Genomic DNA, 13,784 nt, shown 5'->3' on the forward strand with positions numbered 1-13,784 from the left:
TAAAGTAAAGGGTTCAGTGTACAGTATTGGTAAGTGTACTTACTGTATATACTGGCAGCAGATCCCTGTGTACCTCATAGAGCTAAAATCAGACTTCCCTCATTCAGGATGCACTGCCCTGCTCTGTGGTGTTTCTGTCCATAAGATGGCCGACATGGAGGAGTATGTGACCATGCTCCACCCCCCAGTGTCCAACATAGGCATATACAGGCTCAGTGATGGACACTGGGAGGCGAGGCATGGTCACATGCTCCTCCATGTCAGCCATCTTATAGAAAGACTCACCACAGAGCAGGACAGTACAGCCTGGAGGAGGGGAGTCTGATTTTAGCTCTATGAGGTACACAGGGAGCTGCTGTCAGTATATACAATGAGTTCACTTACTAATACTATACACTGAGCAATTTTACTATAAAGTGGCCTACCCCTTTAAATTTAAACCATATAACTACTACTTTAATCGAAGTCGTTTGCTTGCAGAGCACAGTGCAACACTTAACCTTTACATAATGGAGCTGTAGACACTCCTCATACTGTAATATAGAGATACTTTCTATGGAGAACCTCCATAATATGATTTTTATTATATGAACGATGCAGAAAAACCTCCATATGCTTCTTTAATAGACTGTCATGGGCGCTGTGTTACATCTCAGTAAAATGTAGAGCATGTAGGAAGCTGTAATATGGCATGTACATAAGGTCTTTATATTCCTTACACAGACATTGAAACAAAGCGCCTTCCTTTATACATGTCAACACTGGTTTACTGCTGGTTGGACATATCAGTTAGTGAATGACTTATAGTCGTTTTCCTGATACAAACCTCAAGCAGATTTATTACATTCTCTCCTGACCACTATTTGTACCCTCTATAAAAGCCATGGGGTATTTATCATCTGTATGAGGTATAGAGCCTTGCACTGTGACAGATGTGATGCTCGGTCTGTCTGTTGCCTGGATTGTGTCCTTGTGTTGATGGGGCTTGTCACTGTGAGTATAAGTGCTTTTCTTACTTTGGGTTATGTAAGAAGGTTACGTGTGTCATTTTCACACTGGAGTAGAAAGCATTGAAAAATCTCAGCATCACAGATTAGAACAACTCAACACACAGTATAGTGATGGTGATAATCTGACACCAGGAGTGCATCAAGTGCACAAAATACTAATGTAACAAAATTATAGTGCATGCTGACAACTAATCAATAACTGTGGTATAAGGTTTCAGAAATTAGATAGATAGATAGATAGATAGATAGATAGATAGATAGATAGATAGATAGATAGATAGATCAGATATCGAGCAGCACTTCCAATATGTAGTAACGGGTGCCAGTAGAAATGTCCTGACCACAGACAATTAGACATCCAATAATTGGAATAGTCCACAGCACTCACTTGCATACGGTAAAGAAAATTTATTTTACATGTAGTCACATGTGTACAGCACAGCAAACGTGGATCAGGATGTAACGTTTCGGCAGCCAGTTGCAGATGCTTGAAAATGGCGGCAACTGGCTTCCGAAACATAGCATCCTGATCCACGTTTGCTGTGCTGTACACATGTGACTACATGTAAAATAAATTTTCTTCACCGTATCCAAGTGAGTACTGCGGACTATTCAAATTATTAGATAGATTGAGAACAGAAGTCTTGCAGCACTCCAAAGTTCTGTGGTTCAAACGGTGTTTATTGAAGGTAAAAGTTCACATTTGTGCAACATTTCCACGTCTCAATGACGTCTTTCTCAAGCATAAGATAGATAGAAAGACAGACAGATAGGTTACTGCAACTCATCTCCCAATGAAGTGGATGCGAGTTGCAATGCAATGACCTGCCTCAGTCACTATACAATGAATGGAGCCAACTGCTTCCTGCTGTTCAGTGTGTATATGCTGGAGCTGTGGTTGTGCCAAACAGCTGATCAGTGCAGGTGCCAAGTGTCAGACCGGTCAGACATTGATAGACTATCCAGTGAATAGTCTATCAATGTAAAATGCCTGGAAAAATCCCTTTAATGCAAGTTGACTTTGCAACCCCCTTCCCTTGATTGGCTTGTCTAAGTGGACAACCCCTGTAACTTATTGTGCATTTTTTTAGTAAATTGAAATATAATATATAATACAATATGAGATATTAACCAGCGAATCACCTAAATGCATTTTTGCTCATGAAAGCAGCAAAGGACATTATTAACAAAGGTAATTTTGCAGTGTACAGCAGGCGCTCTAACTGAGGTTGCTGAGAACATCATTTATGACAAAAGGGATGACAGTATCACTTCTATAGTAATAGTTCATGTTCCGCCAACTCTTAATAATTCTTCTTTATATATACTTTTCTCTCCTATACAGATCCTAGCTGGCGCTCCGTTTGGGAGCACTGTCAACAAGAAAATCCCTGATAAGGAAATTTCTTCGGCACAGGACCTGAACACCATCTGGTCACTGGGGGCAAGACTCTAATCTATATGTTTTAAAGCCATTCCTCACTGCAAAAGACATATAGCTTATACAGAGAGACCACTTCATTAGCTAACGCTGTCTATTAGTTGTAAATGATTTTCATCAGCTGATGGATTCTGAGCAACAATGGTCCATTTGTAAAGTCTCAAGATGTCCAAGATAGGCATTATTAATAGATTTATTTAATAAAAGCTTATATTACAAATATTACACGGGATCTAAGCACATATGCTAGACTACATGCATCTTCAGCATAGATTGTATCTGCTATTATGATGGGTGTCTGATGGATACGGCCAAGTGCAGCACCCACTGATTTAGGAACACCTTATTTTAACTGTTTTTATAACTAATATGCAATTTATTGTTTAACCTTTGTCTATTTTTATAGGGTTATCTCCAATACTCTGTGTTATTTTATGGCTACTATGGACGGGAAAGAAAAATAGGACGAGCTGGCTACCGCCTACCGCTGGCATATTTTCTTGTTGGAATGGCAGTCTTTGCATACAGTTTCATCACACTGTTAAGAAAGTAATTTTTTAATTATATATTATACCAAGTTCCCAAGTCACAGAAGGGTTGGTCTAGTGGAACGTTATTCCTCTCTTGTATAGACACTTATCTTTAATCTATAGCTTTATAGTGCAGTACTATGCATTATCACTGCTAGTATTAGTCTTCGAGGATCATATAAAAATAGCAATCTGAAAAGATTTGTTTCTATACTGTAATGTTTTTGCAAAGTAACACTAGTGAATGACAGTCACTACAGCTCATACAGTGGTTGTCATTTCTTTTGCCGATTTATTGTTACCTTTCTAAGCAGATTTGCAATTTATGAATCTAGGAAAAACAGGTAAAAATTGCAAGAAAAAAGGACAACTCAAAGCCACAAATAATTGCCATTTTTGTTTTACTGTATTAACTTTGGAAAGTAAAAGCTAATGGTGACTAATAGGGTGAAGCTAAGTCATTGATACAGTATCTTTACCATGACACTAACATAGTTCTGCATATTTAAAGACTGAAAACATATCATTCTTACTTCTTACATACTGTAACTATCCACCATGAAATCCATTTACTAGTCTTGTCTAGTCTTATATTTTTAAATACCTGCATAAAACAATCTTTTCTGATCTTCTTAGAATGGCAAAGAATTCGAGGCTGAGCTTGGCAAGTACATCAGATGAAAATTACACATTTTGCTGGAGAATCTTCTGTGCATGGGATTATCTCATTGGGAATCCAGAAGCTGCTGAAAGCAAAACTGCTGCCATAGTTAATAGCATTAGAGTGAGTGCTTCATCTCAAAATTTTGTATTTCTTAACCCCTTGCCTCCGCAGCCTGTTTTGGCCTTAATGACCAGGGCCTATTTTTCAAATCTGACCAGTCTATCTTTATGTAGTTATAACTTTGCGGTGCTTTTAACTATTGCGATTATTCTGAGATTGTTTTTTCGTGACATATTTCTCTTTATGTTTGTGGTATACTTTGGTTGATACACTCAGTAGTTTTTTTTTTAAAACACATTTGCGCAAAAGTTAGAAAAATGTACAATCCTTTATATTCAAAATTCTCTTTTCCTAAGAAAGATAGTCATGTCACATGAACTAATTACTACTGCAACATCTAAAACATGTCTGCTTTATGGTGATGTCATTTGGTGAACGTCCTTTTACTTGTTAGGATGTTAGCGGGCTTTGAAATTTTGCAGCGATTTTTCAAATTTTCAGGAAAATGTCAAATTCTGATTTTATTAGGGACCAGTTCAGTTCTGAAGTAGATTTGTGAGGCCTGTATGTTAGTTATCCCCATAAATCTCTTCACTGTAAAAACTGCACCCCTCAAAGTATTCAAAGTAACATTTCATAAGTATATTAACCCTTTAGGTGTTTCGCAGAAATTTAAGCAAGTTGGAAGAGAAATTCAAAATTTTCATTATTTTGGCAGATATTACATTTTAATCTATTTTTTCCTCTAACACAGTAAATACTAACTGAGAAATGGAACTCACTATTTATTCCACTTATTCCAGTGTTTCTAGAAATCTCCCATATGTGGCCGCAGTGCGTCACCTGACTCAACCACAGGCCGCAGACATGACAGAGACCTGGCGAATTTTGGGGCCTTTTTTTATTTCAGTTTTATTTTAGCCATTATACCATGTCACAGAGGCCTTGCGGTGCCAAAATATTTGTGTAAGACAAGTTGACGTTTTCATCTGTACCATTCTGGGGGACGTGTGACACCCTGATCAATGTTTAGTTAATTTTTAATTAGGTGGTACGAATAAAAAACAGAATTTAGCAGCTGTTTTTAACCATTTTTTGTACGCTGTTTACTATCCGTCACATATGACATGTTATCTTTATTCGCCAGGTCGGTACGATTACAGTGATATCCATGTTATATAGCTTTTGTTATATTTTATGACATTTATGCTATCAATACTGTTTGTGTCTTGTATATTGTAACAGCGGTAATAGTTTTCTTTTTTTGCAAATGGAGTTACGTAGGGGATTTTCTTTTGCGGCATAAGCTGACATATTAAGTGGTACTCCTTTTGGGTACATATGTCAGTTTGATAGCTTTTTTTCTATATTTTATAGGGGGTGGGATTAACAAAAAATTGTCATTTTGGTTAGTTTTTTGTTTATTTTTTTTACAGTGTTCATCGGGGGGGATAATTGATGTAATGGGTTAATAGACGGGGTCATTATGGATGCAGCGATACCAAATATGTGTATCTTATTTATAGGGGATCATTTATAAAGGGGGATGGGGAATGTGTATATTTATTTATTTAATTAATTTATTTATTTATGTATTTATTTATTTATTTGTGTGTGTGTGTCTTTTTACTTTTACTTTTGCAGGTACTTGTATAATGCACTGGAGGCTCCCGGCTGGGGGGAGACTGGAAGCTCTGGGCAGGCAAGGGGGGGAGGTCGAAAGCTCCGGCGGGCGGCGGTGGCGCTGGAAGCTCGGGGGGGGGGGGGGGGAGGGCGGATTGGGTTGAAAGCTCCGGCGGGCGGGGGTGGCACTCTAAGCCCTGAGCAGCAGGCTGGAGGCATGGGGGGGGACGGGGGAAGCTGCATGGGGGGCCTGGGGAGGACATAAGTAGTGGCGGCAGGAGGAGGCAATGTGCCGCAGCTTCCTCCTGCCGCCCAATCGGCGAGGGAGACAGCAGATCTCCCCATAGACGCTGCGGTCACAACGACCGCGGCGCCTATGGGGTTAACTGTCCAGGGGGGAACACAGCTCCCCTCCGGGCAGTGGCAGCAGGGTGAGGCTATGTGACACAGCCTCCTCCTGCTTCCGGATCTCTGATAGTGACAGTGGGGGGAGGCAGAGAAGGCATGACGTCCAGGGACGTCATGATGCGTTCTGGCACTGCTTTTCATGACGTCCCTGGACGTCATATTGGGGGAAGGGGTTAAAGTGTTTGTGAACACTAGACTTCTCCATAAATCATCCAAACCATCACAGTTATAACACCATGGATATGTCATACGTCTAACGTTTCATACAATACAGTCAATTGTATTTTAGCAAAAGGCTGCCCTCCCTACTGCGGCCATTCCTGCGGCAATCTCCTCTATATTGTTCTATATATGGACCCAATAACAATCCCATTATGATATTTAAATCATGAAAGTGATTATGAAAGGTGCAATCCAGCCTTTAACATCACTGAGCTGTCCTAAGCTGATATAGGCAACAATGTATTACAGTTGGTGCAATGGAAGGTACAATCATATTCATATTATCAGTGAGTTTTTTGACACCTATGTTTCTTTAAACCAATACCATGGGTTAAAGAGAAAGAAAACTTTACAATACATCTCCTAAAGGAGTTTGTAAAATGTAAAAATACATATCAATCAATATTAAATTGGCAAGTGTTCAAATCTGGCACCCTTCCAAAAAGCTGTTTCAAAGGGCCTTGCCTTGCCTCTCTGGATAGATCATCCATGTTTACAGGCTATATAACCCTTTTAAGATCCACTTTTAAATGTGAATCCTTTTGGTGAACTCCACAGAGTACATTAATAGCTTAATCATTTCTGTACTTTTTATCAAAATTTCACGGAACACAAAGAACAAGGTAGACAGTGATGCAGGAGACAGGGAAGTCTGTAATAGCCCTGGTGGCATTGTGTTTCCAGCAGGGTAACGGGATTGTACAGTCAGCTCAATAATTTGCTTTCTATTCTTACTTTTCATAAAGGAAGCAATATTAGAAGAACAGGAAAAGAGAAAAAGCAAGAATTTGTAAGTACAATGCCAAGTCTCTTCTTCAACATTAAATTATTACAAGAAAGCTTTATTCACATCGCTCCATGTGTACCAATGATCATGGCACTTACCAATAATGACAATTGTGTAAATGTGTGACATGCAGAACCTTTATGAAAGATAAAGATAACCCCTGGTTGCATAGTCTATGTAATACATTGAGGCTATGTTCACACTACGTAAAAGTACGGCCGTTGTTGCCATTGGCAACAACGGCCGTACTTTTTGCGGGGTGGAACAATGGCTTATTTTCAATGGGATCCCAGCCAGAGCGTATACACATCGTACACGCTCCGGACGGGATCCCGTGCGGCGCCGCAAAGAACTGACATGTCAGTTTTCTGCTGCCACAATTTAATTAATTGCGGCCGTAGGAAACCCTGTCAGTTCACACAGTAAAGTGAGCGGCTCAGTCCGCTTGCTTCACTCTGCGCTATGGGAAGCTCTGATGCGAGAATGGAACGGAAGGGCCGGTCTCATACATAGTGTGAACATAGCCTAAGGCTGCATAGATGGCTGGATCGGTTAGATCGGCACTCACTTTATTAAGTCTATTACACGGCTCCATAATCATGTGGGCAGGGCTGCACGGACATTTTTATTGATTTCCGTGCAGCCCTTGCTTTAAAGGGGTAAAATAATAAAGATATTCTATGCTTATATGACCTGCTCCTCTGATGACTCCTGCCATGTCTCAGCGTTTCTTGCTGACCAAAGCTGCCAAGGGACACATCTCAGCAGAGGCAGCCCGCGCAGTCACTGACTAAGAGGGGACAGTACCGCAGTCAGTCAATGGCTAAGCAGACTGTCAATGCAGAGACAGATTCAGCAGCGGCTGCAATGAGTAGGGGATGCAAAGACAGGGCAGGGGGACACTGGGGAGCGTGGAGAGGTTGGAGATGCTGGAGTACCCTTTTAATCAGCTGTCAGATGCTCATCATCTATTACATGAAGCAATGAGCCATCAGTAGCCAATTTTTAAACTTGTTAAGAGACAACGATCAGCCGTCGAGTGAATGTTTGCTGATCACTGTTTTTATTTAACAAAGCAATATCTGCCTGATTCGGCATATCATCGCTCCATGTTATGGGGCCTTTATACTGGTATTCTTGGTATTCTCATAGGTTCAGGATGTACAGTGCGATTCTGATAAAGATGAAAGTGATTGGTAACAATGCTGTTTTGTATCTCTAGTGATATGTGACAGATAAAGAAAATGTGAAACCCTCTTCACCTGACCACATGTTCTTCTTTCAGGGCAGTTACAATAAGTCTGAGGATTCTTGCCAACATCTTAGTTCTCCTCTCACTTGCCGGCAGCATTTACATTATCTACTTTGTGGTAGACAGATCGCAAAAACTGGAACGTACAAAAATAGAGTTAACACTATGGGAGAAGAACGAGGTAAATGTGTTTCAGTTTGTTTCCTGCCTCTTTAGTAATAACCTGGTTAGTAACTAAGGTTTGCAGGTTTAGCATTGGTTACATGCTGCAAGCCCATAGAAATTGGATCAGTTTCTGATTTATAGATTTTTTAGGAGTACAGTGGTGAATATCTGTATTTTCTGGGTGCATTTCTCTAAACTATTGTTCTGCTCAATCCCCCTTTTATGTATTTAGACAAATAATCCATTTCTATTATTTTAAGTTAGCATGAACTTTTCATGTCAATTAGATTCAAAAAGTGCTCCCTTTGGGACCAATAAATTGTAATATATATTGTGATGTACATAAGCAATGGTTCCTATGACCAGATTCACATGCTCCCGGTCCCTGTAGGTCCCGCGCAGCCAATCAGTGCAGGGCCCCACCACAGTCATTAACTGGCAGCCCAAGGCCTCCGGAAGCCTCAGTTGCGGCCGGATTGCGGAACAGTATCTTGCCGGTGGCGGGAGGTTAATGGGGCCAGCACTTACATACCCACAGCGGCAATCCCGCTGCAAGTATGTAATCACATTGGAAATTAAAGGAGAGCTATCTGCAGCGGATTTCACTGCAAACTAGCAGCGTGAAATCCACTGCAGGTACGTTACGTGTGAATCTAACCTAAATCTCCTCTCCTTATCTGGAGAGGAGAATAGGTCCTACCTCTTCTGCTCTCCAGCGTTCTACTTCCTCCCTATGACCGTCCCTGCCAATAACCCCTGCAGACGAGATAGGGCAAGAGCATGTTGCGGGCAGTGATCAATCGTTACCAATGTGGCAGCGACATTGGGCAGCTGTTGGACATTGCGTGCACACACGATGTCTGCCACCCTCTCGCCTGCTGAAGTTATCAGCAGAGACGGTCAGAGAAAGGAAATGGAATGCCAGAGAACAGACTTTTGAGGCTTTTATTGCAATTTAAATATTTTGAGACATTTACCTTTAAGATACCTGTTACAATTGTGGCGGGGGGAACCATACATATCTCAGGAGCTACTGATACTGAGCAGCTCTCCATTCTGACTTATAGAGAGGGCTCCTCAGCAGGAAATCACATTTACTTGAGAACCTGCACAATATTATAAATGTGAATACAGTATGTTGTGCATGATATTACTGTCTACATATATAGACGCTGCATTTCTCTTTTCAGGTAAGCGTTGTGGTTTCACTCATTACCATGATAGCCCCTTCTGCATTTGAGCTCGTAGCTGCCTTAGAAATGTACCATCCAAGAACAACATTACGATTTCAATTGGCAAGGTAAGAATGGAAAGTATGCACACAGATCATTGAGATAATAGTGATATAATAATAATAGTATACTCACTCTATTTATTCTGTCTTCAGGGTTCTGGTGTTGTATCTAGGGAACTTATACAGCTTAATCATTGCCCTACTGGACAAAGTAAACAGCATGAGTGAAGTAAGTAGATAGTGAAGCTTACATACATAACTAAAAGAGCCACATCGCAAAGGCCAACGCAAATTGGGCACTTTGGGGGACATTTATTAAGATCTGCCTACTCGTACACTGGACTTATGTATAGCCCCGTCCCCAAATACCCACACCTCTTAGAAGATCTGCTAGGACCTGCTCCTGTTGCAGGGCTTGAGCAGGGATAGATTAAACAATCTGTACAAAGCAGGTGTAGAATTCTGCCATGGTTTATGCCTGTTTCCAGGTATAAACTCCGATAAATTAGACGTGGATAGGTTGCATATCACTGAACGTGTATTGCGGCCAGCAACGACAGGATTGCATGAAAATTCAACAGAGCCCCAATAATGTGACAGGTCTAATGCCATCATCCCCTTTACATTCAGGAAAGTAGCTGGGATATAAGCTGTCATCATAAAGCAACAAATATAGTTAAAAAACAACATATTTTCAAACATCTATTTGGACATTATAAGTAATTAAAGGTGAGCTCCTCATTTGGGCCCTCCATTTATCAGCTGTAGCACAGAGTGAAACAAAGTAGCTTTCTCTGGAGGACACAGCTTGTTTGTGCATTACATGGACAGTCTATTTGTTATGGCCTCCTAGCAGTGCATGGTGCAAGGTATACCTTCTTCCATTACTCCCCACAGAGACAACATTCATTAGAGGTTCCAGCCTGTGATTAGCTTATTTTTGGGGGGGAACTTTCTAACAAAGGAATTTCCTAAAGCGAACAACCCCTTTGAAACAATTTATCTAGTGGACTGTGACATTAGTAACACTGGGGCTTGAGTTACATAAGAGACTGACTTTGAATACATGAAAAAGTATACTTGTTTTGATAGCCGTTAACCTTTAGGCGAGGTTCGAACATCATTTTTTGGCATTATTTTCTTAATAATGATATTGTTATTGTCTAGGGTGTTGTGTTCTATTGTAGTATTTTCTCTTTGTGCAATTGTATGTCTCAAAGGGGTATTCCCAACTCAACTAACATAGGTAAGGGGGGTACTCCTAGGAAACCCTTTTTTCCTATCAAATGAAATGGTCTTAGAAAGTTATATAGATCTGTAATTTAAAAATCTCAAGTCTTTCAGCACTCATCAGCTGCTGTATGTCCTGCAGAAAGTGGCATATTCTTTCCAGTCTGGCACAGTGCTCTCTGCTGCCACCTCTGTCCATGACAGGAGCTGTCCAGAGCAGTAGTAAATCTCCACAGAAAATATCTTCTGCTCTGGACAGTTCCTGTCATAGACAAAGGTGGCAAAGAGCACTGTGCCTGACCGAAAAGAATACACCACCTTCTGCAGGACATACAGCAGCTGATAAGTACTGAAAGACTTGTAAATAGATTTTTAAATAGAAATAAATTACAAATATATTTAACTTTATGACACCAGTTGATTTGAAAGAAAAAAAAGCACTGACGTATCCCTTGAATTTGTAGGACACGTCAAGTTAAATATTTTTGCAAATACATTTTTTTAGCATACTAAATTCATGTTGCTCTTTCCCACCCATTGACAGCTCCTCGTCTAAGTTACCAACCACCACCCTGCTCTAAAAGCAGTGCTCTGGCTGGTGTATATACAGATATATATATATATACAAATGTAAGCAAGAGGACGGCACTCCAATAGTGTAAAAGTGATAATTTATTCACCCAATCACATCCCATATCACTTTTACACTATTGGAGTGCCGTCCTCTTGCCTACATTTGGATATCCAGTGAAGTCGGGGATCGACTGCCGTTGGGACGTGCACCCACCAGCTTAAAGCTATTGTGACTTAAACTGTCACTGTCGTTAAAATTTTTATTGCAGGAATCAATAGTACAGGCGATTTTAAGAAACTTTGTAATTGGTTTGATTAGCCGAAAAATGAATTTTTATCATGAAAAAGCAGTTTGAAGCTCTCCCCCCGTCTTCATGCTTTTCCTATGGAGAGAGAAAGTAAAAGCAGCAAAACAGGACAACAAAGAGTTAATTTACACTCACATCGTGGGCTCTCTCCTTTGACAGGCACCATGGACCTCTCTGACCTCTAATTAGGGCTCTGAATAGCTCCCCTGCTGAGCAATCCAACAGTCGAGATTTCCTGATTCTGAGGAGTGGATGACAGAAAGGAGAGGAGCGGGGGACCTGGGAAAAAGCTTTTTACATGCAGATATTTGGCAAATAAACCCAATTACAAAGTTTCTTAAAATCGCCTGGACTATTGATTTCTGCAAAACAAATTTTAACGACAGTGACACTTTGAAGCCAGCACAGTGCCGTCCTTCCTACTATTTTCCTTATATATATATATATATATATATATATACACACACACATATACCAGACCACTGCTTTTAGAGCAGAGTGGCGGTCAGTACCCTAGGCAATAAGCTGTCAACCATAGAAGAGAATGAAGTGCATATCAGGAAAAGGCGGCAAGTTTGCTATAAATGTATTTGCAAAACTATTTTACTTGACGTGTCCTACAAATATAACTATATTAGCTATGATGGGGAATACCCCTCTATCTTTTAACACATTTCCAAATGATTTGTTTCAGAACAGCAGCAATAATACAATCATAGATGCTGCCCCAATCTATGCTACCACAGCAGTCACCGTGTTTTCTACAGCCAATCCTGCTATAGGAATGGAAACAAACTCTACATTCATTCTTGAAATTGAGCAGAACATGACAAAGCCGTTGGCACTCCTTTACAACCAGACAACACCCTCAGCTATACCTACCATCCGTCCTCAGAAGACTGAATGTTGGGAAACTTATGTAGGGCAGGTAAGCTTAAAACAGTGGTATATGGCAAGCTACTTATGTAGGGAGGGGTACATGTACTTAAAACCAAAACTGGCCAACATGCCTGGATAAAGCAATAACTACGACCATTATTTCTGAAATGAATACTAACCAGCCAGATGGAAATAATTTACATTTACGTCTGATGAAACTTTAATCAGATCTTATTTTTTGGCTTTTCCCCATGTCAGGAGATGCTGAAGCTTTCCATTATTGATATGATTTTCACAGTGGCCAGTATCCTTCTTATTGACTTCTTTCGTGGGCTGATTGTACGCTATTTGAGTGACTGCTGCTGCTGGGACCTTGAAAGCAAATTTGTGAGTATAAGGTGAACTAATTGTAAAGTATAAGAATGTTATAAAATCCTCTTCAACTTGCAAAATGAATCAATTAAAAATGGGGACAAGATATTTATAGTTAGAAACACGTTGGTGGCGTGAGTGGTGCTCCCAGTGGTGAAGAACTTACTGGAGTATGAACAAATGTGATAAAACTTTTGCAATTTGACATACCACACACGTTTTATATTGTGGACATACACCATACAGAGGCCATCAACATATATACATATAAGCCTGCACTAGTATCCAGTATGTCATACGTGCATTACGCGGCTGGTGTGTGTCTCCTATGGAGAATAAGATTTACTCATGCTGACAGGTCTTTTCCATAATTGCTTAATATGTGTAACAATGAGACTCTATGGAGGGATCCTTTCTTCATGTCTGCCCTCAATGTCGAGGATGGATTGCTATTAGGTTAAATTATATCTGGATGTTTAGCAAGAACACGAGATTTAATTTCATTTGCCTGTTTTGTGGTTTAGATTTAACCCTATATGAGGTAGTTACAGTATTTTCACTTGGTATCAGTGTAAGGCTATGTTCACGCATTGTAACAGAGATGTTGGGAAATCGTCCGGCAGTGCAAACACCTTATAGAATAATGTCCATAATAAATTACGACCATCCAAATAATAAACATGCTAATTATTTACAATCTGTTTTTGCAAAATACAGCTGTTTTTTTCTTTTCTTTTCAGACTGTTCACACATTGTTTCATTTTCACCATGTGAAAATACTGTGTGTGAACCTAGCCTCAAAGTGGTAAAGTGTAAAACTCTGAAAAGTGTTGCTCCATTCAATAGAGCAGACCTCTGCAATATTCCATAGATCGCCATCCTGTAATAAAAAAAAATACTACACAGTATTTATTTTATTAACATGGAATCTACATATGATTGCTGCCACAAAATTGCACCCTTTATAGCTATACCCCCAAGGTATATGTAAGGGAGTCTCCCAACATATACACCTGCTGGACACCA

General features: G+C 40.1%; 1 protein-coding gene across 1 annotated transcript in view; it reads left to right on the top strand.

The window, feature by feature from the left end:
* TMC3 (transmembrane channel like 3) overlaps positions 1-13,784 on the top strand; it is a 60,240-nt gene that overhangs the window by 24,659 nt on the left and 21,797 nt on the right. The window contains exons 6-14 of the mRNA XM_069958544.1: positions 2,356-2,454; positions 2,858-3,000; positions 3,618-3,765; positions 6,705-6,748; positions 8,031-8,178; positions 9,353-9,462; positions 9,550-9,625; positions 12,202-12,435; positions 12,645-12,773. Coding sequence (XP_069814645.1) covers positions 2,356-2,454; positions 2,858-3,000; positions 3,618-3,765; positions 6,705-6,748; positions 8,031-8,178; positions 9,353-9,462; positions 9,550-9,625; positions 12,202-12,435; positions 12,645-12,773 — 1,131 coding nt within the window. The remainder of the gene's footprint in view (positions 1-2,355; positions 2,455-2,857; positions 3,001-3,617; positions 3,766-6,704; positions 6,749-8,030; positions 8,179-9,352; positions 9,463-9,549; positions 9,626-12,201; positions 12,436-12,644; positions 12,774-13,784) is intronic.

The sequence above is a fragment of the Dendropsophus ebraccatus genome, chromosome 1, assembly GCF_027789765.1.
Source record: "Dendropsophus ebraccatus isolate aDenEbr1 chromosome 1, aDenEbr1.pat, whole genome shotgun sequence".
NCBI classification, from domain to species: domain Eukaryota; kingdom Metazoa; phylum Chordata; class Amphibia; order Anura; family Hylidae; genus Dendropsophus; species Dendropsophus ebraccatus.